The sequence below is a fragment of the Lathyrus oleraceus genome, chromosome 4 (assembly GCF_024323335.1).
Source record: "Lathyrus oleraceus cultivar Zhongwan6 chromosome 4, CAAS_Psat_ZW6_1.0, whole genome shotgun sequence".
NCBI classification, from domain to species: domain Eukaryota; kingdom Viridiplantae; phylum Streptophyta; class Magnoliopsida; order Fabales; family Fabaceae; genus Lathyrus; species Lathyrus oleraceus.
Window position 1 is genome coordinate 453,371,252 of NC_066582.1, and position 11,811 is coordinate 453,383,062.

General features: G+C 33.9%; 1 protein-coding gene across 2 annotated transcripts; it reads right to left on the reverse strand.

Moving 5' to 3' along the window:
- Nucleotides 1-339: 339 nt before the first annotated feature.
- LOC127076074 (histone-lysine N-methyltransferase ATX3) lies at nt 340-11,451 on the reverse strand. Of its 2 annotated transcripts, XR_007786754.1 has the most exons (25): nt 11,267-11,451; nt 10,135-11,155; nt 9,979-10,034; nt 9,693-9,891; nt 7,478-7,585; nt 7,308-7,376; nt 7,130-7,198; nt 6,920-7,011; nt 6,722-6,814; nt 6,287-6,422; nt 5,966-6,038; nt 5,725-5,824; nt 5,469-5,593; nt 4,904-5,049; nt 4,076-4,180; nt 3,797-3,861; nt 3,502-3,715; nt 1,931-2,014; nt 1,752-1,799; nt 1,543-1,632; nt 1,373-1,459; nt 1,060-1,134; nt 767-867; nt 504-644; nt 340-420 (listed from the first exon to the last, which is right to left on the reverse strand). XR_007786754.1 is itself a non-coding variant. In XM_051017626.1 (24 exons), exons 2-24 carry the CDS (start codon nt 10,978-10,980, stop codon nt 554-556), a joined length of 3,072 nt encoding a protein of 1,023 aa, XP_050873583.1. In that variant the 5' UTR covers nt 10,981-11,155; nt 11,267-11,451; the 3' UTR covers nt 340-553. The 2 variants fall into 2 exon arrangements, 1 of the variants encoding a protein (XP_050873583.1); XM_051017626.1 differs by having other exon boundaries at nt 340-644.
- Between the last annotated feature and the right edge of the window lie 360 nt (nt 11,452-11,811).

Below are 11,811 nucleotides of genomic sequence, written 5' to 3' on the forward strand. Positions count from 1 at the left end.
CTTTTCATTATTCGTAGATTTCTTAACATTGCTCTTAAGGCATAACAACTGAACATGACCCATATTATTATAATAGTGTAAATAAGCAAAATCTAATAAGTACACTAACGATTAAAAAACTAACCACTCTTTGATCAATAACCAGCTTGTTTGATTTTGTTACACAATTTTGAAAAAAAAAACACTCGAGTATAAATTCCGGCCAGATAGTGATTTATTTTTTGAAAAATGCCGAATCAAATCTAAGAGATATATGCCAACTGTTTATAACCAAGAAAAGCACTGAGTAATATCAATGTTCTCCTACATTCCTTTTGTCTTCAATGTAAATTTCTTCCAAGTGTCAACAGAATTCGGAGAATATAGAGGAACCATGTGTAAGTTACAAAAATGCCTCCAGCTCATTTGCTCAGAAGTTTCCTATTTTATTATATATATAAAGATTATATACAAATTATACCAAACTGGTGAAAAATAATAAGCTCAATGGACAAAATCTTTACCCTATATGGTTAGAAGACTGCAATTGCTCAAGGAACAAAAAATGCTTAACCTAGTTCATAAATTTTCTACAATTGAGTGATTTGCAAAGGCAGGGAACTTTCAATTCTTCCTGCTCATCTGGATCGAACAAGTAATCATACCTGTTGCAACATCAGAGAAAATTAAGTTAATCAAGTATACCATATCCCCAATATGCATGATCTTGGAGATGTGACAGCATAAAATGAAAAATGCGTAAACACTAGTACCGGGTGAAACTTACGTTAGTTCTTGACCGGCAGAAACATTGGTTTTGGCAATAAGAACAATCCGGCTCCCTTGATCACCCAAACTCAAAATCCTTGCATAGCAGTTTGGCATGCACTGAAGCAAATCAGGTTGAACATTAGTATACTATTTTTCTTTTGCTATTGTAATGTCTCTTGCATAAAATCACATGATGGGTATCACCAAATAAAACATTTACTGGACAATTGAGCTCAAGTCATAAAAACCCACGCTGCAACAGCATAAACAAGAGGCATAAAGTTATAGTAGAGTCCAGTAAAAACATACAGAGTGGTTTATTAAACGTGCTATATTTCCCCTGTGTGTTGCATCGATGACTACTTCCTCACTGATCTTGAACAACTGCATAATTTATGTGCGTTAGTGTTATCAATAGCAGTGAATAAATTTTCAAATGTTATCAGCAATCATGAACCTGTCTATATAACACGGGCATTTGAACCAAATATAAGACTTAAAAGAACACAAATGAAACACAATGTTATTTTGAATGACTATTATAGGCTTTGTTATGTTAAGCAAAACAAAGAGAGGGTGAGTACGGACAGGTATTACAATCAATCTTAAGCAAGAGGCTCACATAGCAATCTTTGCCTTCTGAACGATATTTTGCTTCCCTCAGATCGGCAATACTACGCCTTACATGCTCACCACGATACTCAACAACCTGCAACAAACATAACAAGCGTAAAGTTTGTCTTTTAGAAGAAATTGCAGCAACACATATTAAAATAACACACAGTAAGTTACCATATCTCCTTCTTGTATATCTCTTCGAGCAAAGAGACCCCATCCATGAATACCCGATTTTCCGAAGCAAATTCTAAGTTTTTCAGTTTTCTGATACAAAATGTAAAAAAATTACTTCAAATTAAGAAAGAAAAGACGAGATTTTAATTTTAAAAATTGAGATAAGCAATTCAAGTAGTTAATTTATCAAATGGAAATATATGTAATACCTGGAGATGGTGAAGACGTTCCTTGAAAGAAGTAAATACTTTAGCATCCTATCACAAATCAATATCATAAGATACCAAATTAACATTTTCTTTTCACATATTATAGTCACAACTTGGCACGACTGGTTATTTATTGCAAAAGTAAGTCGAGCATATATCATGCTGAGCATGAGAATTACCTTATAATTGTTCAATTGAGTTATTTCACTTATAGAATGAAGGCTGGGTCCCCTCGGCAAGTGAATTATTGGCACATCAGCTCTCTGGCAATATGGAAGAAAATGTGGTAAAGAGACCAAATTGAGAAGACAAAAAATAGATAATATTGAGATTTTTTTTAGCATTAATGAATGGCCATGATGTGACAAAAATACCCAAAGCTATGTTGACTATAAATAAGTAGAAGCTTGTTAGCAACTAGGTACAACAGCTTGAATTAGTTAAGATTATATTAGAATCTAAATTATCAGAGTAAGATCTAATCTGTTTTCCGTTGTCCCGTATCCTTAGTATCCTCGGTATATGTATTTCTGTTACCCAAATTGTAGCAAATTGGTAGGATTTCGAACGAGCAGTACCAATGTAAGTCATCCTTGTACAACTCAAATGAATAAGTAAAATTCTCATTTACTCTCCAAAAATTACACGATATCGGAGCTTTTTGCCCTGATGTAGAAACTTTCCAACAAACGTGAAACGGCCATGACAGAAGAAACCCTAAATCCCTCAAAATCCTCTAGAGCAACCAACAAAGTTCTTCCACATCTTTGATTGATGCCCTGTCTCAGTTTCAACTTGATACTCAGTTGAAAAATTTAATGGGGAGAACTATCTTACAAGTAGCATTGCTGACACAGAATATAGAGATATGGCTAAGGGAGTGTGAAATACTGTAGATAAAAAAGACTTGAAAAATTACAATTGCCTATAAATCTACCAAAGTTATGATGTCATAGTAAAATCTAGTTCATATACTTTATTTGTTTGTGCGTTAAATTTTTTGTCGAATTATATAATTATAAAAATGATAATAGCACACATATCTACTTTTGAAATATATTGCATCTCCCTTTCTTACTTCTCACTTAAACAATAGGCACATATATTATATTGTAACTTCAATATATTAATACATTTCCAAATATAAAAGATATTTATCATAGTGGTCATTCCCAGATAGCAATGCAGAGCAAACAACATGAAATTGGGAAAGCAGGTTTAGGGATTGCTTCTACTTTGCACACATAACAGCAGGGCCTGCTATAGTTTGCACAAAACAAGGAGTGGGGTTAGAAAGAGCTTATGTAGTCGCACAAGTTGCTGCTCGATGCCAGAGTCGACATCATTTGATTCGGCAGTGTCTAGGTCGGTGGTGGTTGGCTGGACGGAAGATTAGGGTTTTTAGTGTGCAAAATACCAAAAATGTCCCTGCAATGTCTCTACTTTAATTGTATTTTTGGGTTTTCGAAACCCTTTCACAAACACGCCAAACTGTGGTAGAGCCAGCACACCTCATGCACCCTTATTGTTCGACACACCTAGCCTACTACTAGTGGTCGCTAGCCACTAATCCACATTGCACCGGTGCGATTGACAACCTAAGAGCAAATGAATATTGCATTCTTGTATATCGACGAATGAATAAGAAGTTAAATTATCATTTCTTCTCCAAAAATTACAAACATAAGAGCAAATGAATAGGGCAGTCAATACACTACAATGGCCATAATTATATGTTTAGAATCATCACCTTAATTTGAGACCTTCGGTGCACACGGCATCTGGCAGTAGAAAATGGCTCAACCCTATCATTATCAGTGGTTGAACATTCATTGAACTCTATATTCTTTGATGAAACCAGCCTTGATCCCCGGAAGTGTCCCTTGTGATTTTGAATCGAAGTTCTAGGAGAGAAAATCCCCAGGGAAGAATGTGCAACCAGTACAGAATCTGGACTTGGGACTCTGATAATGAATTAGCATATTAAACGTCATAAATAAAATGGAAAATAGCAGTTTATCTAATCAGATCACTAAAGCACAAACCTATGAACTGCGCAGTAAATTAACTTCTTCGTTATTTGAATCCCATTCTTCACCCTGGAATGCAACTGTATGTTTAAACAATATTAGCATATTTCCCAAGCTCTTGTAATCCGCACACGAATAAATTCAAATACATAGAAATTAATTAATCAGAATGAAACCGCAGAGGATGCACAAGTCCTCCAAAAGAAAGAGGGGAAACTAGGGGAGGAGGACAAATCAAATAATAGTAAATATCTGTGATCAACTTAGTCAACTCAAAAGAAACAGGAAACTTACTTCCATGGTATACCCAGCTCTTGATGCGCACATTACATGAAAATAAGTAGCACACTTGCAACAACTTGTACAAGAACCATGACTTTGTTTACAAATTACACAAGTCTGCAATCACAGTGGACAAGAAACATTTACATGAGTTTCTAAGTACAACCAAGACTAATATAAAATATGAAAGAAGGGAAAGCTAAGTGTAATTTGCATAACAAGACCATTATCTTACTGAATAAATGAAGAAAGAAATATAACTGAAGATGGAAAACTATATATTGTGAATTTAGTGTTTATTTACTTTAAGAACAGTCATCCAAAAACAAATAAGAAATAATACATTTTGTTTGAATTTCATCAATACAGTACAATTTGTGTAAATATATTGACTTACAGATATATAAAAAAAGAAATTAAAAAAAAAAAAAAACAGAACGCTATGCCCAATATGCATTCTGGTACATTTGGACTCAGCCAAACAAAAATTAAAACCATCCAGTATGCATTTGGGATATAATTGATTGGCATTTTTCACCTTTTTGTGTGACTTCTAACTGATACATTCTCTCTATATTTGGTTTGTGTCCAGATTTTTTTAGTTTACTTTCCTACATAATATTTAGCTTCAAAGTTCACAATTATTATTAACCTATTAATTGTTTACTGATAAAAGTGTGAAATAATTGAAAATATTACTCTATCTAAAATTAATCTTGTGCACTGCACAGGTCAATGCATTTATAAATTTAGAATTGTCCAGCATGCATTCTGGGCAATATTATAGCTGAAGCCAATTATTAACAAATGATAAGATCAACTTATAGCCTGTCGTCTCACCTTCACAAAGGAATTAGGAGGAATTCGAAGAATTCCAAGGGCAGGTTCCATGGCCAAAGGGTTTTTGAAAACAACTTCACGTTGAAACCAAGCGCATATTACATGAACCCACAACATCTCGACATCAGTTGGCTTCAGAGCACCACCTGCAAATCATTTTTCCATAAATAGCAAAATAAAATTAGCAATTAATCACATAAAATGATCATGGAAGCTAAAATACAATAAGCACAAAACATGGAATGGGCAATAGAAAAATTCATTATGTCAAGACTTTTATATAACTTCAATTATTCACATCAGGTGTTTGAAGGATTCGTCTTAATTTCGTGAAAATGAGAAGAAAAAAAATGGTTATATTAGGTATTGATCATCCACCAAAGTAAAGCAAAATATTTGAATAACAAAAATCCAAGCCATTAAATGAATAAAAAGCCCTTCTTTCCCATCTCAGAATTGGAGTGCAGGATCCACCATTTGCTACTGTAATAAAAACTTAATATCATAGGATACAGACATAAGAACAAAAAGAGTTCAGATTGCCCAAAATACTAGATTGACGTGCCTTTTACTGGACAAAGGCAACACTCTCTTTCAACATCAGGAGTTTCACATACTCTACAAACCCAAGAAGTAAAATCCTGAACATGCTTTGCACCATAGCATTCTTGGTGGACGGCTATTTGGCACCTGCATAATAAACATGAAAACATATATAATTGACATCACCGCCTTTAAAACCTCATAAATTTTATAAAATAAATAAGTCATACAAAATAATTCTACAGCTAAAGGGTAAAGATCAACAATAATTGAAACACCTGTTACAGATGATAAATTTGTTATCTTCCCAATCTTCAACCCATCTACAAACAGCACATCTTTCTGTCGTCCATTTTGCACGAATTGGCTCATACTTCTCTGCCACAATAAGTAAAAGTAAATAAAATATATGCCTTTAGATATATTCAAGGGAAAACATGCAACAGCATGTTTCATAAGGCATGGTAAAAAAGATATCAAGGCTTTGGTATGTAAGAGTTAAATGAAATGAACACTTACCTTGCAAAAAAGCAAACACCTGCTGCTGATTTAATTCCTGGGGAACTCCATCTTGTGAAATGTGCTCCGTGATCTATAGTTTATGTTGAGTCAAAAATAAGAAAGCCGCACCTCGTAATACTAAAGAAGAAAGGCATAATAATAACCACATCCCTCATAAATAACTATATACTTTGTGACCATGAATTCAAAAGAAAGGCACAATAATAACCACATCCCTTATAAATAACTATATACTTCATGACCATTAATTCAAACCAGCAAAAGCTGAAACCAACATATATTTGCCATGAGTCTGATATAGAAAGAAATAATACAAACCCATTTTTCAAGTGGTAGCATCGTGCTTTTCACTTTCACACTGTATTTCCATTTTTTGGCTCTGCTTCCAGTATGTCTTTCCCATTCACTGGGTGTCCGCTTCTTTGAATCACAAGAGACACACTTGCACATAATTCTGAAAAATGAAATCACAAGCAGCTCAATGGAAGTCTTCTAAAGAGAAATTATATGCATTCACAACAAACTTCCTTATGGTAAAGGTCATATGTATTATAGAAAACAGAATATAAATACACAGAGACAACCTTAGGAAATTCCAGGGGACAAAAGAAAAAACAAAAATGATAAAATGAAATAAGAGCACCTCAAGAAATATGGAATTAGATAGGAGATAACATAAACAAACTTATTCAATTTTATACATTTAAATTGGATTATCAATCCCATAATATCCAAGAAAGGCTAATGGCTTACAAATGAAGCTTTGGGAAGTAGATTCCTTCCATTCCATTGCACACCACCATTAACTTCTCAGGAACCACACCATTTTGGCTATACTCCACTGATCTGTCTCAAATGATATCAAATCGTAAGATTCAAAGTATAAAACAAAATGCCGAGTACCCCGAATTAGAAGGGAAAAAACAGCAATGGATGATTAATAATATGTACTTGATTTTTGACTTGTATGCTGTTGATTCTGGTAGTTTACAATTGATACTTTTCTTGCAATCTGGACAATAGTAATTGGTATTTTCCAGATCCTGCAACCAGAAGCCGGGTATTTATATTTAGTTTAAACCACTTTGTGAACCAACATAGTTTTTTAAAGCAATCACTGTGAAATCAATATATAGTGCCATATTAACCACAACACAGCACCTTGAAATGTTCGGTAGAAATTTTGTCACACTCAGCATGCACCCATACATCGCAACCATCACAACATACCTGATTCAAAGAGTTCCCAAAAGATATCAAAATTTTGAATTTATTGTATCAAAGTATATTTAAATAAATATTGGGAAAGAAACTAAATTTACAAAACAGACAATCTCACCCAATTCCCACCATCAGAATGGTGCCAAATCTTTTTGCAAATTCCACAATATTGTTTTGATTTTCGTAACTGAAAGAGCAGAATATAATTTATTTATTTTCAAATCATCTATCCATTTTGAAATTATTAGTGAAAATTTTGAAGCACTAAAATAAGCCATTCTGTATAACCTTGGAACAGTGTTTGCAATGAAATTGTGGTGCATAACTTGAACCCTTAACCTTCTTCATGGTTTTGCATGGCAATATCAAACCACAGCTGTCACAACATCTAGTATCCTGCACAATATATTCAGTGGATAGAAACAAACAAATAACCAGAGTTGATGGAGATACAATTTATACGGTTAACTCTAATCCAAATCTTCTTTTCAGCAAAATTACTGGACAAAGCAACATACAAACTAACAAGAACACAGCAAAAGACTTACAATCCACATTTCAGTATGGATTATTGGAATTTTGCATACAGATTTATAGAAAGATATTCACAAAAAGAATTGTTATGCATTTAGTCTAGACAGGAGAAGAACAATTTGAAGTCAATATCAATCTCATCCAAGATCATAAATATTTGTAGATAAAAAAATCTACAGATCCATAGCAACTGGAAGAGTAGAAGTGTTACATCCCTGTTTCAACTAGTTTTATCAATAAACCCATATCCTACACTTGTTAGAAATAGAATTTATAAAGCTCAGACAAATGGACCTGTCAGTTTGCGATTTTAATTTGGCTATAAACCTTATTTGTTTCAAGATTATGATACATGTTGGGACAGAAAAGACTTAGATCACACTGTCTTTTGTTCGGTTGGATACTCTGGAAATTTGGAGAAATAGATACTAGATGTAAATGCATACAATTATTGGTCTTTTTAATTTTGCATTGTCCATTGTCCATTGGGTCCATACGACAAAATGATGGAGAAATAGAAGGAGAAGTAAAACGTCGAATTCAAGCTGAGTGGTTGAAATAGAGGAGGCCTAGTGTGTTTTATGTGACACGAAACAAAAGTACAACTGAAATTGAAGGAAAATTTTTATCGGAGAGTTTTAAGACTGGCGATTTTGTAGAGGACAAAATGCTACGGGGTAAAGAACCAACACCAAAATAAACTAAGTGTAGCAAAGATGAAAATGTTGCATTGGACAAGTGGTAAGACCAGAAAAGATAAGATTGAAAATGACAATATTAGAGAGTGTGTTGGGGTAGCACCTATAGTAAAAAAGATGGTGGAAAATAGGCTTAGGTGGTGGACATGTAGAGAGAAGACATGTGGATTTTGTATCAAGAAAAGTAGATCAGATGGAGAGTAGTCAAACAACTACAGGTAGAAGAAGACCTAGAAAAGCTTTAAGATAAACTATTAAGGAAGATCTTGGGATTAAAGAGTTGAATAGAAACATGGTTTTTGATAGAACATTATGGTGGAGTTTGATCCATGTAGCTGACAGGCTTGGTTGTTGTTGTATTATGGACATGAAAAACTACAAAATCTTGTGAAAACAGAACGCATGCAGGTTAATGGGTTCAAAATTTACCCAGTTCAAATTTTGTAACGCCAAAGCCGGTATCCGTCAACGCTTTGTACTAAATCGCAAATCTCATAACAAAAAGTGGTTCGTTCAAAATTTCACTATGTTATAGCCGCTATTTGTATTGTAGTTAAAATCCTGATTTGAATCATAACATCCCACGATTTTACGATTCTGCACACAGAATCCTATTTTGGTGGAATCACCCATGTTAATCGTTGAATTGTATAATCCATGATCTTTTAAATGTTTCTGCGATTATGCTTAAGAATAAATTTAAATTTCTATAAGTACTTGAAGTGTGATTTAGGGTTTTAATTATCTTACTTGTATCTAAGGGAATAGTTGTAGTTGTTGGTACTATTACAGTACTCGCCTTGCCACTTAATTGGAGTATTAAGCTTAAAGAAAATAAAAAGACAGCATACTCCTCCTGATCCCTATATGGCTGAACTTTATTATCCTACACATGATCCTATAACTATACATAATTTATATATTGTATTTAATCATCTTATGTTATCTTTGAATCGAGTTAAATAGTTCTATTTTTCATGTTCTTTATAATTAAAATTAGGGTAACTTTCAAATTGTTGTCTATTAATTAATGTTTTTCAATATTATTCATTGTTAAAATTAATACTACAATAGATACATATATTTCATTAGTCTGTTACCAAAAAAAGATTCGAGTAAAAATTATTCAAGTGAACTTAAAATGTATAGACAAATAAATAGACATCCCGAAGTCCTTGCTTGACTAAAATAAAAACCTTATGCAAAAACAGTTTATAAATGCTCTTATCAAATCAGCTGATGAAAACACAGATGTAAAAAATTAATTTCACCTGATCCTGGCAGTAGTATTCCTGATCAATATTTGAAATCATGACCTCTTCAACTCTATCAGGTTGAGCTTCTACATTAGTCACTTCCTCCGCTTGCAAATGTGATTCCAGAATACCATCTTTTGCCAACTTTGCCTCCTCCAGGGCCATGCGAAAGTCACTTGGTTTGCACTTGAACAACTGGGTCTGCCCCTGAAATCTGGATAAAGATTTTAAAAAAATACTGATTAAATCTCCAATATTCCAACAGAAACAACTGCGGCTACTGCCATCTAACCATACACACCTGTTCATGAACTCCGAGAAGGGGAATATCATCCCCTGTTTCACCCATGCATAATCCTGCCAATTCATTATTCTTTTAGAGATCAGCACCAAAAACATAAATCAAAAGCTCAAATTTACATTGATAAATAAACAAGACTCTCATGAAAAGAATTACCCTTTGAGTTCCATTTTTCGAATAACCGAAAAACATCACACAGAGCGCAAAAGGAACACAACAGTTCAAGACAGATTTAGGAGCCTCTAAGATGGGATCAATCACCACAGCAGGCCAAGCCGGATATCTCTTCCCACATTTGGCCCAAACAATATCACCAAGAGCAAAATCTTCTGGCCTATAAACCTCTCTCCTCTTTCCACCATTATTAGTCTTTTGCTCTGCTTCCTCAAAACTAAGACCAGAACCAGAAGCATTGCTATCAGTCTTCATTGTCTTTCTACCCACACTAGACAATTGACCACCCTCCCTTTCATCTACCTTCATTTCAGCACATGGAAAACACTTAGAATTTTTCAAAGAATTTTTCAAAGAACTCACGTCACTACACTTAACTTGATCATTCTCAACAAAACTCTTATCATCTTCAAAGCTGGAATCTCCATCTCCATCCTCCGTTTTCATTCCTCGATCCTTCCATGTCTCAAGAACCACAGAGTCATTGAACCTCGATGGAAGCGTCTGAAGGCGACCACGCGAGGACCGCAATAACGGAGGCCGAGCCTCCCCAGAGCCCCACTCTTTCACCTTTTTCCCATTCAGAGACACAGAATTCGAATTAAACTCAACCTCACCACCACCATCACATGCAGAATGCGAAACTTCACTGTTCCAAGAAGCTGAACCACTGCTGAAATCTTCAGCGTCACCCAAAGAGTAAAACTCGTTCACCTTAGGCTTCTTCTCAATCCCAGAACACCCTCCATGACCTTCGGAATCAGGTTCCTCCAATTTACACCGTTTTAATTTCGGCATTTCAATTTTCGCAGTACGCTTAATTAACATATTGTTGTAACCGTCAAAAATAACGACTCTGGTTCATCAGAAAACCCTAATTTCAAATACCAAAGCAATGTTATCAATATTCTCGCAATTCGAGTCCCCTAAAACCTCCCTGTGCAAAAACAATCCACGAGTCACAAATCTGGAACCTCGAATCCGTAAACCTAATGCAAAAACCCTGAAATCAAACAATGAAGCAAACAAAATAATGAAAACCCAAAAACTGATCGGTTTTATATTATTCCTTTCCGAAAAACTCGGAGAAAAACGATAAGGCACAAGAATTCACCGTTGGCTTCGATCTCCGAAGCGATTAGGGGAAAACGAAGAATGGGAAATACTGGAAAAACACGGCGTGGGAAAATTTGAAGAAAAAACAATGAATTTGAATTTGTTGAGAGAACAAGAAAACAAAAGAAGCAGAAGAAGCTTGTGTTGTGGTCTGTGTGTGCCACAAGGAACGGGTTCGTTAGGAGTATATGGAATTTGTTCATTATATTTTATTTTGATTGGATTTTATTTTTTATATTTTTTATATTTTTTATATTTTTTAATTCATTCTAGTTTTTTTTTAAATAATGGTGTCTATTATTATAGTTCTTAAAAATAAATAAAAATATAACTTTACTGAAAATTCTTTGATATCCATGAGTTAAAGTTGAATAGTATATTTAATACAAATTATTTTAAATGTTTATTATTTTAAAATAAAAAAATGATGTTGCATTAAATTAAAATGTTTGATGGGTTAAAGATACTGTATCTAAATAAATTAAAAGACACTATACTACTCATCTAAATTTATATTTATAAATTTATACTTAAGTAATAACA